Raw genomic sequence first — 21,061 nt, 5'->3', positions numbered from 1 at the left:
TTCAGGGTGGCTCTAGCTGTCCTCAGTGCCTCCTTGTCACCAGACTTGAAGGCTGAGTTCCGTGCTTTTAGCGCGTGGCGGACCTCCTCAGTCATCCAGGGCCGTTGGTTGGCTCGGGTGGTGATGGTCTTTGTTGTGCTGTGCTGTGCTAAGCAAACGAGACGGAAGATAAGAACAGGCAAAATGCCCCTGAAAGCGTTTTATTCAGATTTCTGCTTTCTTTCACCAAAATTAAAGAAGGCTGCTGTCGTTTCCTCCTTTCTAACCACACCTTCACCTTAAAGCATCATGGCTGTTTCATAAGAAGTATTAAACGGCTCAGTAGAGACTAATAAAACTACAGGCAGTGAATAAAAACAGGTTTTTGGTTGATATTCAAAGAAGCCAGAAAAAAGCAACTTTGTAAAAGTTGGCTTTATAGTTAAACAGGAGATTGACAAGCCACAGACCCTTTCTCCTGTTTAAGGATGTTAAACCACTCTAGCATTTATGCTTTGTGAAAACGGTTTTCTGGCCAATCACTGGTAACCGATCTTTAAAGTCGTAGGGAAGTCATATTTAAATGTCAAATAATTCTGGCTTAAACATATACATAAATGTGCTCTTTATCAGAAGATATTGTCCCAAAATGTTGAAAATTTCTATAAAAAAAAAAAAAAAAAAAAGGTCTTTTTTTCCCGTTATCTTATGAAGGCCAGTTAGTTATAAGTCAGTTAGTACACCTAAATTCGGCCATTCATATATCAACGGTCATCTGTCGATCGAGTTTTTTTGGGCATAGCAACTTGATTCATATGTCGCAGCTAATATACACAACGGTTGAAATAAGAATAATTTCCTTTTCCATTGAGTTACGTCCTAGTGTTCTGGGGGATGGACGTCTGTGTCTTCAGCAGGCGTAGAGCTAACAGAACTGGCAGCGTTGCGAGGCAAGGGCTCAAACATGTACGGCTGTAAGCCTTCTACACCAAACCAAGCTTCTGCCGCCCTGGCGTCCTCTTCCACAACAAATTCGTCCCCGCTTTCCTCCTCTAAATAAAAAATGTATGACAGAGGAGACTCATCCACGACCTCCGACACAAAACTCTCCTCCTCTTGCATGTTTCCGCTGTCCGTAGCGTTCCTTGACAGTGTCGTTTATAAGTCACCAATTTAGCACTACTTGGTCCCAATGGAATTTCCCATTGGGAACCTACTAGCACTAGTTGGAGTCTGGGGATGGAGGCCAAGGGCTGGGAGAGGATGTCCTTTTAGGGATCCCCACCGTACAGAACCCCCAGCTGGATCTGTCCTGCTGCTATTCTTGGTGCTGTCGGAGTGAGGTGTCCAATAAGTCACCAATTTAGCGCTACTTGGTCCCAATGGAATTTCCCATTGGAAACCTACTAGCACTAAGTTGCTAACTGGTTAGCAAGATGCTTCTGAGAAAACGGCCACAATCAAACATGCTTGCGAACCTTCCACCACAACAATCCCACCCCCTTGATAATCGACCAATCACATTCACTTTGTTCACTCATGTAAAGTCCGGCACCACTCTGGAGAATTTGGGACTGCAACCGTTGGAACAGCTGCTTCCCTACGACTTTAAATCTTTGTCTGCTCGCATTGTCAGGAAGCCCATGGTTTCACATCGGAGTATTGGCCGATCAAAAAAGGACACCTGGGTCCATCGCTCAGCCGACAAAACTGTGTACCCCTAGCTTAGATGGACTTTTCCCCCCTCGACACTTGAGTTTCGTTTCTGTATTAAATGTTGCTGAGAGTGGAAAAATAGGTGTATGTATCTGATAGAGACTCTGCATTATATGGTACCAGCCCAACATTGTCTATGAAAAGGAGCTGAACTGACTGAAATGTAACTTGCTTTAACAATACACCCCTCATGATACGATTTGTCCCTACACCTTAGTAAAGATGATTTATTGTGATTTTACTTTGTTTTTTCATTCATTTATTTTAATAAAGCCCTTGAAAACCCCATTTCATTGCTGCAGATGGTGAAGACCTACTGAATAGGCTCTTGGGTAGTGCAGCACCAACTAGTGGCTGAACGTTCAAGAGTTGCATAAAAATAACAGTGACATGGATATTTGCCTATAAATATCTTTCACATTTAAGATCCTCTCAGGCATATTTTGAATCAATACAAATATCAGCTAATGGAATAATCTAGTGTTTGGCAGTGTTTTTATTTTTTATTTTTCTTAGACCCCTATTTTTAAGCATGACAAAAAAACAACACAAAGCTTATAAGACTTTGTGTTGTTTTTTTTAAGAATATTGCAGCTAAATTTTCACAACAGAATGACATTAAAAGTATGAGAAATGTGTTTTTAAATCTCTTATTATTAGCTTGGGAATTTGTGTGTTAAATTTCAGCAGCTTTCCTATGCAGGATATGTACCAAAGATAACAAGCTGTGTTTTCGAGAAAATAGGATGCAATGTGTTTGTCTCTAAAAATGTTATTTGGCTATACTCTGGGCTAATTGGCTCTTTGGATTTTTATTTTGCAGACCACTGCTGTAGATGATCATCATGGTCTATTTGGCCCAGCTTTACTATGGGTCAAAGGGGGGTCCAGCCCATTGCAAGTTGTAGTTGCTGCTCAAAATCTTCAGAATTAAAAAAAAAAAAATCTGTTAAATTAATCAATTCAACTTTATTTAAAAAGAGCTTTTCATGCACTTAATGTAATTTAAAGTGCTTTCCACAATTAAACACACTACCTTTTTGTCATCCAATATAGAAAATACATAATTACACCCCAACCTCATCAACTCTTGTTTTCCATTACTTGCACCATATTGGAAACTGAAAACAACCAAAATGCAAATTTAAAAGGGGTAAAGACGGGTTGAAGAAAATAACAGAATAATAGTATGAATAAATATAATTCATTTTATAGATGAATTCAAAGAAAGTAGATTGTAGTAGTGCAGAGTTTCTGGCTGACTGTCCTGACTGCACTTGAAATGTGAGTGGTCTGTTCTCCTCTGGGATTGGTTTTGTTTTTACAGCCCTTAAAATAGTTCACTGTTCAGTTCTTTAATAGGTAAGGTTTTTTTTTTCCATTGTAAATTAGGAGAAAAATGGAGACGGCACTTTATTTTGAAATCTACCAAGGTGGAAATGACAGTCAAAGTCAAAAAGCCTTTATTGTCATTATATTCTGCAACGGATACAATGAGATTTGGGAGTACAATGAGATTTGGGATGACATGACAAACATATCTGAACATCCCTAATGTTTGGACTTTTTCTCTTGTTCTTGCTCAGGTTGGAGACTTTGGCGACACAAACAGCTGGCCCACTCCAGGAGAAATTGCAACTAAAGACATGCAGGTAGGTGTTATCATCTGTTAACATAGAGGGTTTGGGTGCCAGGTGGGTAAACCCACAGACTTGCAGCTGACATGCTGTTAAAGTTCTCATCCAGCTTATTGTGACTTTAAACAAACACGAAAAATCAACACATAAGGAAACCATGTGTTCCGACAGTAATAATGACAAAAAAAGCTTTTACAAATTAGAATTTTAGGCCAGATTGTGAAAATATACCATAAATGATCCAACCACCTTTGTCGCTAGAAAAAACAGGATGATGGGGTTTCTTAGTTTTTTTTTTTATTCTTAAAAATATGCTAAACAGTTGGATGCTGAATTGTTTTGAGAACATAAACCAATCAATCAAAAAGCAGCACTTCTTGGCTTCCAGTGAACAGAGATTTACCACCAGTCCGGGCAAAGCAGACAGCTGTGGGGGAGGTGATACTTGCAATAAAGCAGCAGGTCATCAGTTGTGTTGTAATTCAAACAGACGTTAAATATGATTAGCAAAGTGTTGCACCAGCAGGACAGAACAATGCTAACACTGGTCTGGGGAGATCAGCATACAAACGATTAAAAAAAGTCTTGGTTTTCATTTACAAATGAAATGTTTTTCTTATTAGTAAAACATGTTTGAATATGAATCAGTCTTGTCTTTACTTCCTTAAGACTACAGGAGTATGTATATAGACCTCAGTTTAATTTCATCATTACTTAACAGAAAAAGGATGTCAAGATGTCAGGAAAATGATAATCTTGCCTTCTTTGGACTGAAATAACATATAAATATTATCAATCAGAAAGCTAAAGACTAAACCCCATATTTCACTGGACATTCACCAGTCAGATCAAGCAGTGAAGCTGGCCCTGTTAAAGTGAACTGCAGAGAGTAAGCCTAGGTTTTCACAATCTCTGTTTTAGTGTTTGTTGCTGTAATCAACAAACACATCAGCTTAACTGCACCTTTAGTCTGAACAGTCTTCCTCTGCTGGCCCGACTTTCTGTCCCCTCAACTGCATGTTTCTCTCCTTTTTCCCCTTCTAACTTCTCTCCAGCATGACAGAGCCTATTGTTTAGACTAATCTTTGAGGAAACGTGAAGACTGTAAAACTTTTCCTTAGAAATAAAAAAAAAGAGTTTTTATTTGGAAAGATTGTATTCCTTTCTTATATGGTCTGTATCAAACTCCCATGTTTCACATGCTAAACAGAAAAAGTCGCTATGAAGTTCACATCATCGACCTTTGCTGACTTCACTAGCAAAAAAGAAAAGGCAAAACAAAAAGCCATAGAGGGTGGGGTATTGGAGTATGAAAAGAGATGTTTATAAGCAGAGATGGAGAATTTTGTGCAAGAACTGGAAAGAGCGTGAACTCACGTGAGCTTATTTTCTGCAGCTGCACAGAAGCATTATTCAATGTGAGCCCAGCCTTATTTTAAACCATCTGAAGCTAAAGCAAGAAACCCAAATTAGATCAAATTAAACAATTAATCTTAATTAATTAGTCACCTAATTAGCAAAATTGTTTACTACTTGTATGAGTTTGTAATTTAGTTTGATTATGAATCCAAATCCTCTGTCAAGGCATCAGAGCACTAGTGATCAGTGGATCAGCAGTGGAGGTTTAACATGTAGAGAATTTCCTCATGGGACAAGCATACCTTAATGAACAATATCTTAACCATCGCATCACATTAAGCTGGGCTCATTCTGTTTGAGCACTGTCCTACCTGACTAGTATTAGGTTAGCTTCGGCTTATTTATTCTTGTGCTCTAGATGGAATCTTTTATTGTTTCTCTGTCTCTTCTGTACTTATCCAGCTTGCTTTATCTCGTCGTCAATAGCCTTGTCTTGCACTCCTGTTTTACTTCACAGAGCACCAGTCTGGGCTGTTCACTACTGTTTCACATTGCCGTTAAAGACCCCACTCCCACTGAAATGGTGCTACATTGCAATGGAAATTTGGGGGGTCCCCATCCAACTTTTTCATTTCCAATATGATACCGATTAAGAGGCTCCAGCTTCATGATGTTAGTCCAGGCTAAATGTCTATGTGAAAGCAAGCCGAGCCCACTGAAAGAGTTGGTTTTCTCACTTTAACCAGCAGTGTGACCTCCCTAATCATTAGTACCTCATCTATTCATGTTGGAAAGGCTCAGGTTAATTCAGCGCAGGTTAACTCATTTGGGTTACTATTACTTCACTAGTTTGCCTGATCAAAAGAATAAAAAGCTGAAAGAACAAAGTCCTTCTCATTGCATTTCTGTTGCTACTTTAAAATGATTATATGTTGCTGTAAACCCGCATCTCTTCGTTACTAGCCCAGCATCTTCTTCCTTTTTCCCTCTTCTTCCTTTTCTACACCAATGGGCTGCTCTTCCATTCTATGCCACGCCTATTGTCCTTCTGTTATGCTATCCTGAAACGCATGTAGGTTGTAACAAACTGGTTCTTCATTCGGCTTTAGTCTGGGATTGAGTTAAGGGCTGTGTGATGAAGCCAACAATCAAATATTTTATACCACAAAAAATGCAGTTTTACTTACTTTACCCCCTGCACCTTACCATGGATGACAAATATTCCTCATTGCCACAGTCTTAATGAGACAAGGAAATGGTTTTCTTTCAGTTCTGAATATTTTGGTTCTTGATAATGGCTTAGACCTTTTCTAGTTGCTTTTTTTCTTAATCAAGAAAATGAAAGTTGTAATAATAAAAAGGGTTTTGCTCTTAATGAGAAATGATTTAGCCCTTTTGTTGCTATGGTATCAAAAACGTCAAGTATTATTCCTAGTATCGGTATCAAATTTGAGATTATAGTATTGGGGCAACTGTAGGACTCCTGAAGCAGCTTAGTCATAACAACTCAGCAAAATGTCTGTAAAACCTCTGATTTGTAGCTCTATATCTTGTACATCTTTTGGGCTGCTCCAAGTCTCTGTCTTAGCTGCAGCAATCTCCTCAGAGATGCCTTGTCTTTATTCTGTGAACAATGCACCACCAGGGGTGCAACCCTGGTAACCTCCTCTATTTTAGGCAGCCTGGGCTGAGCCAACCCCCACTGGGAGCTCATGTCCCTGAGTGGGAAAATGTGGATCATGTCATCGGTCCCAGGAATAACCTGCAGGTCCGGTGGCAGAAATCAAAAGTGGGAATTGTTGGAGTCTGGGGATGGAGGCCAAGGGCTGGGAGAGGATGTCCTTTTAGGGATCCCCACCGTACAGAACCCCCAGCTGGATCTGTCCTGCTGCTATTCTTGGTGCTGTCGGAGTGAGGTGTCCATCACGTAACATTTACAGCCATAAATCACTTCCTGGGTCTCAGAAATCAGACACACTGAGAAATAAGACACTGAAACTTGATAAAGAGGTCTTTTCTTTTTTAGTTCAGCTTTTATTGGTCATCTGTGAGCACTGCTGAGGTTTATCTTTGGATTCAGCTCAATAAGAGGCCATTGTAAAATTTCTACTGTTTATAAGCATTTTAAGTTTGTCCAAAGCCATCCATTGCAAAGTACACTTTGGTGACTTTTTTCTAACAGTTATTCTTCCACTTCCTTTGGTTGTTGCTTGTTAGCTGCAGAAATGTTGGATGATTTTTGAGGTGTGAGTTTTTTTTAGACATTCCAACAAAGTTGGAAACATGTTATCACTCTAAGAAAATTGCATGGAAGGAAATCAGATTTGTTCTAAAAAGCTAAAATCCCCCTTCTCTGTATAAAAATTTGAGGCCATGATTGCGCTTCTGGCCTGATTCTGATTGGATATTGGACCTCTCTTCCTGGAAGAATTGGTAGAGCTGATCTGAAAGTATTTATTTAACAGACTGCTTGTTCCACAGGCTGTGTGTTTTCTGATTCATTATTTAATGTATTTGCTATCATGATCAGATGTAGGGAAATCCACTGGTGTTTCGGCTGATTGTCAGGTCAAACCCTATTTTTTTTACTCAGTCTACCAGTGCAGAGCATGATGCTACCGCCTCCATGCTTCACAGCTCGTGCAGCATTCTTAGGTTTAAAAGCTTCACACTGACAAATATTCTTCTATATAACAGTCCGATCATCGGGCCAGTTTAACTTGACAGAACAGCCTTTTGGGAATCCTTCCTGACCTGCCTATGTCCATTCTACCCTCGTCTTTAGAAGCTGGTCTCTCTGTCAACCCGAGTCGATGCCCGTACTTAGCTAATGGGCGGTTAGCAGGTATTGCAATTGTAACTGTCTAAATAAAAAATTTTCATAGTGCTGACTCAAGGTCCCTTAAATAAACAGGTTTATCACATATATGTCCAACTAAGGAGGTAAATATTTTAGAAAACACAATTTCTGTGGCTGTTGCGCTTGTTGAAATTAAGAATATTGGGTTAAATGGCTGCTTGGCGGAGGTCTGGGCTCAGTGCTTTTCTAGTTTTTTTTTTTTTCATTGAGGGCACTATTTGAACTTAAAAAAGCTAGTTTTTAAAGCAATGTCTTATTTGTCATTTTTAGAAGGAAAGTTGAGTGAGAAAAAAAATCATTTTTAATCAATATTGTTGAGCCCTCTGTTTATGCGCCTCCTCCCAAAGTCTAAATAAATACCTGTTAGGTGAATCTGCATTTTTTAAATTTCCATCAGGTGTGAGTGTTTGTGCTCCATGTTGCCCTTGGAAATCTGGCAACCTGCCCAGGGTGTACCCCGCCTTCGCCCATAGCCTGCTGGAGATGATCACCAGCTCCAACGTTACCCTGAGAGATAAGCTCGAGAAAATGGATGGATGGATATTAATTGTGGCTTTTAGCCGTCAACAGTGCATATAAAATGTGCAATAGGTTTTTTAAGTTTTAAAAATAGTTTTTTAGACTAATCAAAAAAAAAAAACTAAATGAATCACTAAATATTTGGATAGCTGCTGCTCTAGTGTTTTGATGGTGAACTAATTTTACAAACTGTGCATTATGCTGCTTTAGATTAACAGGATAAATTGCATGTATGTAGGGTTTCCTCATTGCACTGTATGCACAGACTGCAGCGCTGCGGGCCTTGATCTTTTATATTTGTCTAACAGTAGGTCAGATGAGCAGGAGTACACGTCTGCTCATGTTTCCTTCACTTTCTTGGGACCAAAAACTTGCATACCTCCATTTCTACTGTCTGTAGTAAACAATTGGTGGTGTGGTGGAGCTTTTTTGGGTCTGCTGTCACGTTTTGCAGCATTTACATAAAAAGAGGGTGACTCTGTGGTTTCTGCCATTATTTTAACGAGGTAATATTTACTGTGCTCATCATTGCAAAGCAGCAGGAGTGACTCAGCAAACTGTGGCATTCGATTTGCTGCCCCCATCCTATCAGTTCACATTACAAAGCTCGCATCTGACAGTCTGCCTTCTATCAATGCTGTAAGTGATCCATTTTGTCTGAAGTTTTTTTTTTTTATAGCATTTTTATGCCGTTTCTGAGATGATTTCATTTTCTTATACGCCGTTACATTAAGCAGACGCTTCTCACTTTCAACAGGGCGTTCAACACTGACATGGCATTTTCATTGTTTGATGTCAACAGGAGGGTTCTTAATGCCTTCATGCTACAGGAGCAGAGCTGTGTGACACTAAAAAGCCTTAGGGGCTGACGGTTATGTAAATTTGCCCTGACTCCTGAATGAGCTGCTTATTTCTGCAGCAGGAGGCTCGCTGGTAGCTTACAGTTAAACATGTGGTGAAATTTCCTGCAGACAGTAAGTGTGTGTGCTCATCATGACCCTGTCTAAACTGCTCTTCCCTCCTTGTGTTCAGATGGAGGTAGTGGGACAGACCGTGTCCTGCCCGCCGCCTCTCAGGCAGGTCAGAGACTCATGGAGAATCACTGTAAGTTCAACCTGCAGCCTGCCAGCCTGTTAACTAATCAGTCTCTGTAGCTAATCATTGGACCAAAAATAAAAGAAATCCTCCGGGCAGAAAAAGAAGCCAGTCTTTAATCATCTATTTCAGCTCAAGAACAGAAGAGGCTCTCTTTTTCACAATGAAATATTAACCCTAACTGCTTTTGCACGCAGAGTTAGAAGCTTATTGTGCAACACTTTCATTCTCTGCAGACCATGTTGAACTAACGAGAAAGAAATCAATTCAGTGGAGCCATTTTTTGGCAGCGCAATGAACCCAACGACCTGGCACGTAGAATTTGAGGCATGATTTAGTCCAAAGGTTAAAATGTTATATGCATGTTTTGGTTTTCTTTCATTTAAAGACTGTCTTAAAAAGGTTTTGTTTTAATTGATGAAAACCATTTAGATTTTCAGACACTTGCTGTCAGTCCGAGTTGTGTTCATATTAGAGAAATAAAAATAAACATTTACTTCTTTCTTTTAATTAATTGAGATGCTGATTTAGAAACCCTGATTTACAATTCTAAAAATTCTATTTCCATGGTGCAATGACTGACTTGTGAGTATTTAAAATTTTGTATATATATATATATATTTTTAAGAATACATAACCATCGGGTAACTTTTCCTTTTCAGTTGTGGAAGCAGGAGCAAATCAGCCAAGCAAAGGCCAGTCCTTGCGCGAGGGAACAAAGATTCATTATGAAATTTCTTTGAGTGGCTTAGAGATCTGACTAATTATTATTTTTTATTTTTCTCATATATTTGGAATCTAAAAACTGGTTTGAGATCTTGTTGCATGTGGTGTTTGGAAGTGAAACCCGAGATGAGCACTCCTTCATTTGGCTCAGACACTGAGAAAAGATTTGCACCTGAAGCAGAGTATAATGACTAACATGATGGAGAGTTGCATAGCGACAGGAGTTAGTTTTCAACACAAATGGTGGACAGGAGCTGAGATTAGAATGGGGGGGGGAAATGACTAGAAAATACATTTTTATAGTTTCAAACAAACATGTTCGCAAACACCCATGATTCTCTCCTGCTCCGGCTGCAGATTCACAATATTAAACTTGTGTGAAACAAGTTTAAAATAATAATTTCAGAAAGGCCTTTTGGTAAAAAACAAAACAAAAAACAACCCAATTTTCAAAAATAAAATAATATATATATTTTTGTGCCCGTAGTTGAGAGCTCATCCATATATGGTAGTGCCTTCCTGTTTCAGGGTGGCTTGCCTCCATAGGGTCGGTCTGTCTGTCAGTGTTCCTGTGATTCAAATCAGTCCTGAAAACCAATAAAAATGCAGGTGGTGATCAATTTCTTTGATACTTTTTTAGGATGTAAAATATATTTGCTCTTTAAGCCAATTATGACTATAAGAGCTGGAATACTATTATAGCTTTAACAATCCGTCATGAAAAAACAGCTATTTATATTTTAATGTATTAAAATTAGGCATATTTCAATTAGGTCAATAAGGTTTTTTTCTTCCATATAACATCATTCATCCATGAATGTAGGCCGTGTCGTTAACGCTGATTAAATAAATGTTATGGTGTAAATTCTGTTCGGTTGCTGTTGTCAACAGTCAACAATCAACTCCAGAACATTTGATCCATTCTTGGCAGGTATTATAGGCAGCCTTATTTCCATTTTGCATGTAAAACATAAAAGTTTAAACAATAAAAACAAAAGACCAAAGCTTCCATTAGACATTAGCTCAACAAGCTTAACATGCAAGCAAAAAAAAAAGACAAATGTTGGGTATTAGAATCAGAGAAATGTTAAGTTCAGTACTGCGGCTTTCCGTTCCTTCACTGTTTGACAAGTTAAATGGAAGAGTTTGTCAGTTTTACTCTGACCTAATGTGTTAGACTAAAGGCCTGGTTATACTCCTGCAGCAGTGTGTCGCAGTGAGCTTGACGCAGACATTTTTGATTTATGCCCAGCATTGAAGCGTGGTCTGCGCTATAGGCTGTGGGTCTAGATACGGCGAGGCGATTACGAAGTGGGGGCGAGTTTGTCCGACAATGGAAGTACATGACAGTTAAAAAAAAAAAAAGCAGGGATTCAGGTGGAAAGGGGTCCCAGCGTTCTCGCACACCTCGCACTTCTAGCTGGTCCAACTTCACGAGTTGTTTTCAGCAATTTCGGTCATAAAAACAAAACAAGCCGGCGTCCTGTCTACGGCGCTGTCTGTGCTCACCTACAATTTGGGAGAGGTGCAGGAGAGTGTCTGTGGAAGGGGCGGAGACGTTTTTTTGTTTACTGCGATGCAGACGACCTAGTTTCGAAGTATAAATCAGCCTTAAGAGCTCTGCTACAAGCATGTTGGCTGCGATCTTTGAATTTGGTGTGATTCGATAAGTGTTCGACTTCTGTCTTGTAAGGTTGTGCAGAAAGGGAGACAAATATTAAACATGACTGGTATGCAAACGTTTTTGCACCAAGCGTTTATAGATAGCCATGTTGCTGAGGCCTCAGTTGAGGCTGAATGCTGCTGGATTTGAATAAATGTTATATCAGCTTAGGGAGTTAAGATAACCTGTGAGAACATTTCATGAACTACTCCACACCAGCTTTTCCCTCCTGTGTAGAACAGTAGGAGTGTTGGTCTGCTGTAGTCAAATGTTCTGAGAGCTGCACAAAAGGGGTCTGAAATGTCTTAAACCACATGCAAATCCACCTCTGGCCCACTTGGTTTTAATGTTTTGTCTGAAATAAACTGTAAACTGTGCAGATTTAGTCAAAGGGAAATATTGTGGGGATATTCAAAGCTGCATATTTATGCTGCTCTGTTTGGACCTCTTTCAGCATCTCTTGTGTCCCTGAATGTGACAATGATATCTGTATAATTACACCAAAATTTTCTTATCATTTCCTCTCCACAATTCTCCATCCGTTTGTAAAGATCAGGTGTAGCATATGGGTAGTAAAAGTCTCTCGATAAGGTGAACATATTGTTGACATGAATGAAAGGTGCTGGAATTAAGTATTCAGGTATCGTACAGGTACACTATATTGCCAAAAGTATTTGCTCACCCATCCAAATTATTGGAATCAGGTGTTCCAATCACTTCCATGGCCACAGGTGTATAAATTCAAGCACCTAGGCATGCAGACTGTTTTTACAAACATTTGTGAAAGAATGGGTCGCTCTCAGGAGCTCAGTGAATTCCAGCGTGGAACTGTGATAGGATGCCACCTGTGCAACAAATCCAGTCGTGAAATTTCCTCGCTCCTAAATATTCCACAGTCAACTGTCAGCTGTATTATAAGAAAATGGAAGTGTTTGGGAACGACAGCAACTCAGCCACGAAGTGGTAGGCCACGTAAACTGACGGAGCGGGGTCAGCGGATGCTGACGCGCATAGTGCGAAGAGGTCGCCAACTTTCTGCAGAGTCAATCACTACAGACCTCCAAACTTCATGTGGCCTTCAGATTAGCTCAAGAACAGTGCGCAGAGAGCTTCATGGAATGGGTTTCCATGGTCGAGCAGCTGCATCCAAGCCATACATCACCAAGTGCAATGCAAAGCGTCGGATGCGGTGGTGTAAAGCACGCCGCCACTGGACTCTAGAGCAGTGGAGACGCGTTCTCTGGAGTGACGAATCGCGCTTCTCCATCTGGCAATCTGATGGACGGGTCTGGGTTTGGCGGTTGCCAGGAGAACGGTACTTGTCTGACTGCATTGTGCCAAGTGTAAAGTTTGGTGGAGGGGGGATTATGGTGTGGGGTTGTTTTTCAGGAGCTGGGCTTGGCCCCTTAGTTCCAGTGAAAGGAACTCTGAATGCTTCAGCATACCAAGACATTTTGGACAATTCCATGCTCCCAACTTTGTGGGAACAGTTTGGAGCTGGCCCCTTCCTCTTCCAACATGACTGTGCACCAGTGCACAAAGCAAGGTCCATAAAGACATGGATGACAGAGTCTGGTGTGGATGAACTTGACTGGCCTGCACAGAGTCCTGACCTCAACCCGATAGAACACCTTTGGGATGAATTAGAGCGGAGACTGAGAGCCAGGCCTTCTCGTCCAACATCAGTGTGCGACCTCACAAATGCGCTTCTGGAAGAATGGTCAAAAATTCCCATAAACACACTCCTAAACCTTGTGGACAGCCTTCCCAGAAGAGTTGAAGCTGTTCTAGCTGCAAAGGGTGGACCGACGTCATATTGAACCCTATGGATTAGGAACGGGATGTCACTTAAGCTCATATGTGAGTCAAGGCAGGTGAGCAAATACTTTTGGCAATATAGTGTATGTGAGAACATTTCTGACGTAAAACAAAAATGTTAACAACTTTAATCCAAAGTGTTGAAGTTGATTCTAAAGAAGGCACTACAGCTTTAATACATATTTTAAACTTCCCACCTCTTTTTATTTCCGTATAAGCTCCATTTTTTAATATTTATAGATCTGTTACATCAGATCAACTAAAATAAACCTTTTGTCCTTTAAGCTGTCCTTAAAGGCGTTTTGTAGTATCTACTAATGGCTGATAAAGTCAACATGCTGGGCGTAACAGTATTGGGTTTTGCGTTGACTCTGTAACTCCATCTCTTGTGAATGACGGCCTGGTTCTGGATGTGCACCCCTTGTTTTGACAGGAGCTGCACGATATTGGATAAACATTTGAAATTTGAGGATGTTGCCTTTATGAATACGATTAGCAATTACATGTTATGGTATCTGTCTGCATTGATAGGACAGACTCCTTCTCCCTTTATGGTAGGCTAATATGAAGTTGAGAAGACATGAGGGAAAGGACCAGGGCATTCAGACAGATCTCTGATGCATGTAATTTGTACATTGATATTGTAATAACGATGGCTTAGGGATCATTTTATGGAGTTTGAGATTTTACATCATTAGTGGGAGTATAAAATTTTTCTTTTGTCCTCTTTAGATGATGATATATCTTCAATAAGCTAAATGGTTAGAATTGGTATAATGTATGAATCCTCCAGGGTTTTTTTCTCCCTCATCAGGGTAAGAAGTGTAAATAAGGTGCATATATTTTTTTTTCATAAACAGACCTTTTACCTCACATTTTTGCTGCTTCTTGCTAATATGGTGGTTTGAACAGCTGCAGGAAAACTAATGGCATGATCAGTGATGATCTTCAAATTGATAAATGCTCGGTCGTCTAGGAATTCAGTCATTCCTAATTAAAATGGCCTATTTACAGGATATATGGTTATTAAAAGGAAATTAAGTATTAAACATAATTTCTAAAGATACAATTATGTCAACCTTTACATCCATCTGTGAGGTTTCTATTCCTCATCTATGGTGTGTTGGCTTCTTCCTTACTGCGTGGCGTTTAAGCTCACACAAATACAAAAGTGGGTAACCTTAAACAAAGACTAAGGTACTCTGTACTCTGGATTTTGTACTGAGAACCGAGAGCAGGTTGATTAGACTGGGATTTAGTTTTGCTACCAACGTTGTACTTCTCTGGTGACGTCTTTTGTTTCTACAGGAATGTTTTTAGTAGATTAAATCCTCTTTAATCACTTGTTTAAAACTGCATTGTTTGTTGTAATCGTTGTGGAAGCTGAACTTTGGTTTGCTTTTTTCGGCACTCAACACATGTAAATGAATGGTTATAAATGTGTTAATGCCTCCAAAGCTGAATGGCATTCATCCACGCTGCTGTCCAACACCAATCACTGTGACACAGGAATTCAGAGCATAATTAAACCAGTTAAAGCAATGCATTAACGAGCGCTGCAGTCAAGGATTGTATGTCTGCTCTTTGGGGCTGTTTTTTTCTGGGTTTTTGTCTTTTTTTTAAATCACGATTAATCTATTTTTAGACTTGGTAAAATATGTTTATCTTTTTATGGATATACAAATTGCTCGACACAGAAGGTAATTTTTTTAATAATTTCTCTTTGTGTGTTTCAAGGGCCCTAAAAGGTCAACGGCTAAAAAGGAAACTAAGGAGAAGAGGGAGAGCAACGAGGAGAGCAAGGAAAACCTGAAAGCCAAGTCAGACGACTCCGGAGAGGAGAAGAATGGAGACGACGACTCGCAGAAAAATGGGCCCAAGAAGAAAGGTGAATATCAGCTAAAAATTTAAGTCCAGAAGAAAAATAGATTGAAATGATCCCCTTCTAAAATGTATATAATGTCTTTTGTTTATTTTAGACTTAGAATTGGACAACCTTTATTGTCCTTTTATATAAACAGAAGTGTATGCAAAATGAAATTTCGTTTTGTATAGCTTTGAGAACCTTTCCATTCCTTAAGGTGCAGCAGTGATCGAATGTAAACGGTGTGGAAAGAGAAAAAAATCAAGGTGCAAAAAATTAAATGTGTTGAGTGCAAATACGCACCAAAATCGTAGTTTTTAAAAATAAATTTTTAATTCTGAACTTGTTTTGATGTTAAAGAGGAGCTTCTGTTGATAATTAGTTGGTAAATCTTAATTAACTTAATCTTTACAGATTTCCTACCGAGTCTGGTCTCAGTATTTTAATCCCGATCCCACTTTTTAAAAGCTTTTTTTCCCCCTATATTTTTGTGTCCTTTTTCCTTACAGCCTCATCGTGTCCCTTCTGTCTTTCCTCATGCCCATCCTTCCATCTTTTTCTTGTCTCTTTGTCCCATTTTCCATCTTGTTCTTTGCTTCCTTCCCTGTTTCTATCTGCCTGTCTTAATTTCCTTCACTGTCTGTCCTTTCTCTGGTGTCCTTATCATTTCATCCTTTTTTCTTTTATAATTTTTTAATTTCTCCCTTCAGACTTTATTTTATTCTCTCGTTACTCTTTTATCTTCATCTTTTTCATGCCTTCTTTCTTGAATTTAGAATATACACAATTCATTGGGAAGAACCTGATCATCAAGGTATTATTAGAAAGGTAGTTTTTTCCCCCATTTTTGGAAGAAATAACTTCCACTTTAACTGCAGGCAACTGGAGTCACCAAAATGCTGCTAGAAACACAGAACTTCAAACGTTGAGACTATAGCTGTAGATTGGTGGAACTGGTGATCTAGATTGCCAGATTGTGGAATATAACAATAGCTCAGGGGTCACCAACCATTTCAAGGCTGAGGGCTACTTCATGGCTATTGAATCATAGGAAGGGCTACCAATACTGACCTATGAACAAGAGGGGTCAGAGTTCACCTAAACTTCATCCAAATTAAACACATTTTTATTAACTTTTAATTTCTAATTTTCCTTTAAACATTATAATTTTAAAATCTCTATAAATGCTAAAATGCCCTATATGATTACTATGATGAAATGCTCTATAAATGATTAAAAAGAAGAGTCACAGAATAAAATAAAATTTCAAACTTAGCCCACTGCTGAGTTGCTGTTTTCAGAAGGCGTTGAGGGCACCCCATGTGGTCCTTGAGGGCCCCTTGGTGCCTGCAGGCACCGCGTTGGTGACCCCTGCAATAGCTGAATATTAGTTCCTTTAAAATATTCTCCTTTTGTTCGATAGAAGCTGTCTGCAGAGTTTTTAAAAGGCCTGACGTGCTGGCTTTTTAGGGGGAGCACTGCTTCCATTTTTCTACTGCATGGTGTTGGCAGGTACCTGTTTTGGCTGCAGCGTCAAGGTTTTTAACTGGGGAAGGGAGACAATCTTCTCTGACCTTCACAACATGGTGACCTTCAGTGTTTTCTCTGTAAAGAGCTGAGATATTTACATGTGCAATCAAAACCACTTTTTCTCCTAATCAGAGATCCGATGAGATTAAAACTTCCTGTTTCTGGTTACTAAGGGAATATTTACCTCTTTGGCGAATATAATAGATATGTTTGTTAAAAAGAAAGAGAAGCTTACAAACCTAAAACACATCCTCTTTGTACACATAATTGCCAACCACTGGTGCAGCTGGAATATAATAGCACTTCTAGGATTTCTACTGATGTCTAATGTGAGACGCAGTTAACACCTAAAACATGAAACCAATCTCATTCTTTAAAAAGCTATTTTAAGCAACCTCTGAAGTTGTTCTGAAATTTGGCCATATATTTTTTAAACCTTATTAAATCCTTTTTGGTTTAAGACCTAGAACAGGAAGGAAGGAACGCAGCAGCTCACTGATGCTCCCTGTTGGCCAGGAGATGTAGTGCAGATGGTTTCTTTCATCCGTTTATCTATTCTCCATCTGGTCGTCTACCATCTCTGTTCATTCGTCCAAGTTTGTTAAGCTTAACATATTTCAAATGGATATCTGTAGATCATTAATATGGTGAAGAACCGCTTTGATCGCAGTAAATTTTATCTGATTATTTAATAGTCAATCAACTTTATTGTTAACTACAATCTACATTGCAGTTGAGATTTCTGTTTCAGTACAAACTGTTCATCACAATACGTCACATACATTGAGGTGGAGTGGGGGGGGCTGAGAGGGGGAACGGTTCTACTGAGGCCATGCGTGCTGCAGAACACTGCATGTTGTGCGTTTTTATGGCTTCCCAGGTTCCCACTATGAGGCGGTTACCTATAGCGCTGCCTTTTATCTCTGGGGAAAGATAGGAGCCACATTGGGGAGGAAGAGGGGAAAAAAGCATATTTCACACTTTATCCTTGACAGGATACAGTTTGAGATATCAAAAAATACCTCAGCACAAGAAAAGCACATGTAACACAAGACATTTCAGCAGAGGGTCACATCGGAGGCGGAGTCACAATGCGAACTCCATTCCTTCAGCCTCTCTGTGCCTGTAATATATTCAGGGACTGCTAAGTTCTTTAATACAGCTAAGTTTTTAGCAGTTGCTCTCTAGATTGGTTAAAATGGACCAAGTCAATTTAGATTTTTCAAGCAGCTGGATTGACCGACCTTAATCTAGGGTTATGTTCACTCTAAATTCTAAAGCAGAAAAAACATGCAAACTTTAATTATCTTTTTGACTGCATTATGGATGCAAGTTATTGACTAATGAATTGGTCTAAAGTCTATTGACCTTATGAATTGACAAACTTTTTTTTTACTCTTTCATAAAGCAAATCTTTTCATAATGTGAAGGGCTAAAGATTTTTTTTACAATGTGCTGAAAGGAAAAATAGTATATTGTTATATATTAACAATTAATCTGCCAGGTGTATTAAATGACTAAATGTCTTACACTTAATTAAAACTCTGACGTGTGTATAAGATAAAACAAAACGGGAATCTGTTGGATTACTAAATAAAAAAAAAAAAAAAAGATAGAAAATGTAAAATATTTATTATTTCTAATTTACAGGATTGTAAAGCTATCATTAAAAGACATTTAAGCTTTCTTTATCACTTTCTTTATCACAAACAGATGGATCAAATTCTAATCTAATAAACCCTTAATCAACAATATCGTTTATTTGTTTCATTATTATGACATCAACCCAAATTTTTGCCTGTTTTATCGAGTATCTTTTTTTTCTGTAAACACCTGCCATCTGAAGGTTTTGATCTTACCTGGCTGATATCATTATTATCAGGTCCTTTTCATGCGTGGACATTTTTATGTTTGTGGGGGGAAGGAAATTAAACATTTTATCTCATACTGAATGGGTTTTTTTAAATGAGTTGTTATAGATTCATATGGCTGGGGACAGGAAGGCTCTCCTGTAGAGGGCTGTCTCACAGTGGATCTATTGAAGCTTGTGACTGAGGATGCTTTATTGAAGCTATCTCTGGGATTTCCATAATTACGAGCATTTTATCACCATTCATTCTTTGCAAAAACATCTTCTGCTTGTATGGTCAGGAAGCCCAGCTAACAGACACTGGAGTTGCCTGTATGTTCCTGCAGCCATGTTTCAGTGAAATACATTATACTGCATTGCTAATACTCCTGCTGGGTCCTTATTCAGCTTAAAGTTCATCCAACTTTTTACCCCATCCTTCTAATAATGCCAGTTACAATACATAAAAGAGATGAACTCTCTTTTTTTTCCCTCTCTGCTTTTACACTTTATCCATGCTGTTTTTAACCCACCTGGGATTTGTGGCTGGGTTGAAGTATTATTTGACCTTTTTAGATGTCAATTAGCTCCTCTTGAACAATTTTTGGAATCATGACAAATGTCCAAAAAAAATAAAATAAAATTATGTCTTTAAGATCCGTTCAGTGATGCATCAGGAAACTCAGAGTGGGGAATAATCTCACATTAACGGCAACACTGTGCTGCACCCTTGAGCAGCACAATTCTAGATGAGGTTGAAAATGTTTAGCTTCTGGTTAATATTTCAGGCTTTACATTAGTGAAACCATCAAATTTCTGTCAATATGCTAAAAATTGGAAGAAAAATTTCTTTTTCTTTTAAAATTTTGATGTAGAGAAAGAAAAGAACAGTAAACCTGCCAAAGCAGGAACTAAAACATTTAGTTCCTCCCTGACTGCTATACCTCTTCATGTTGTCGCAAACAGGAAACAAGCAGAAGTGGGTTCCTCTGATGATCGACGTGAAGCCAGAGGGTCCCAGGGAGCGCTCGGCCTCCAGGAACAACAGCAGACAGAACGAACACCAGCGCCTTCCTCCCAACGCCAGGAACGACCTCAGAGGTCAGTGTGGGGAAGGGGGTCATCCCCACTGGAAACCAGTTTATGCAGCAAAGCTTTCAGGGAGTAACTGCAGTCACCAGATGGTGCTGTTTGACCGAGCCTTAGTTCACAGCCTGCAGGATGTGAACAGATAACTGTTAAACTTCTGCTTTGACAATGGGGTAGTAAACTAGTCACGTCAATGGTTTAAAACATTCTATAAGAATTATTAGATAAGGTCAAAGGTCACAACGGTCTGTGGATTTAATGTCAAGTTCGCTGTTTGAGGGGCTGATTTGTTGTTTTTTTTTCTCCTGAAGACTGGCACAGTCAAAGGTACGAGCGGGAGTGGCGCGATGACCATGACGAGGTGTCCAGCGTGAAGAGTGAGGGGGCGCCGTTCCGCGGAGGGTTCAGAGGTCGAGGACGTGGAAGAGGAAGGGGGCGAGGACGAGGCCGAGGAGGCAGAAGTAGGCTTTTTGTTTTCTTCTTCTATACGCAAAATCTCCCATTTTTATTGCCGGCATTTAGCTTTATTTTAAGTTCCTAACTACTGATGGATTATTGCATCAAAGTGACATAAAATCTGAAGCTGGTTTGTTAATCTCCTGTGCAGGTCACTACGACTACCACTACGGCTACAAGTCGTATGACCCGAAGGACGGACAGTACGGCCAGAAGTACGGCAACTCTGTCACCTACTACTACGACAACATGAGCAGCAGCGAGCTTTATTCTGTGGACCAGGACCTTCTGAAAGACTACATCAAGAGACAGATGTAAGCTGGCTTTCAGAGATGTTCCCTCTAAGCAACGACAAATATGGTGGGCTCTAATCTGCAGAGCTGCTGTAGAAGTGATGAGCTCCTCATGTCTCTTCTCTGACTGAACATTAGTGGAGAAAGATTACAGCTCTGATCGCAGCATCGATCAAAACCACATTTAATCCTCTAAATGGTTACAAATAAAAATCTACTGGGTTTTCAGCACTAATCTTTTTATTAGAGTATTATTTGACAGAGGCCTTTGAATTTGAACTATTGGTTCTAACATAAAGTGTATCTTATTGCTTCTCTGTTTACTCCTGGTTATCCTTTGTTTAGTTATTGATTATTAACTATGCTGATAAAACTGATCAGCTGTTCAGAGGGTCTTAAACATGCAGCTCTGGAGATCCTGAAACGTCAGAATAAATGTTTTAAATGTAAACAAGTGTTTTATTTATAAGGCAGTCCTCAAATAAAACTTAAATTGAGTTTTTGTCAATCTGCCATCCTTCACATTACAGGTGCTGGTCATAAAATTAGAATATCATGAAAAAGTAGATTGATTTCAGTAATTCCATTTAAAAAGTGAAACTTGTATA

General features: G+C 39.3%; 1 protein-coding gene across 3 annotated transcripts in view; it reads left to right on the top strand.

The window, feature by feature from the left end:
* The window catches only part of larp1 (La ribonucleoprotein 1, translational regulator), a 68,073-nt gene that overhangs the window by 30,178 nt on the left and 16,834 nt on the right, over positions 1-21,061 (top strand). For 2 of the 3 annotated variants that reach the window (XM_038290474.1, XM_038290473.1), the window contains exons 3-8: positions 3,282-3,347; positions 9,103-9,174; positions 15,110-15,260; positions 19,582-19,716; positions 20,016-20,165; positions 20,312-20,474. In XM_038290474.1, coding sequence (XP_038146402.1) covers positions 3,282-3,347; positions 9,103-9,174; positions 15,110-15,260; positions 19,582-19,716; positions 20,016-20,165; positions 20,312-20,474 — 737 coding nt within the window. The remainder of the gene's footprint in view (positions 1-3,281; positions 3,348-9,102; positions 9,175-15,109; positions 15,261-19,581; positions 19,717-20,015; positions 20,166-20,311; positions 20,475-21,061) is intronic. The other variant, XM_038290477.1, reaches the window with a different exon arrangement.

This window comes from Cyprinodon tularosa, unplaced genomic scaffold, assembly GCF_016077235.1.
Source record: "Cyprinodon tularosa strain WSP-4 unplaced genomic scaffold, ASM1607723v1 ctg281, whole genome shotgun sequence".
NCBI lineage: Eukaryota > Metazoa > Chordata > Actinopteri > Cyprinodontiformes > Cyprinodontidae > Cyprinodon > Cyprinodon tularosa.
This window is presented reverse-complemented; position numbering and strand designations above follow the sequence as displayed.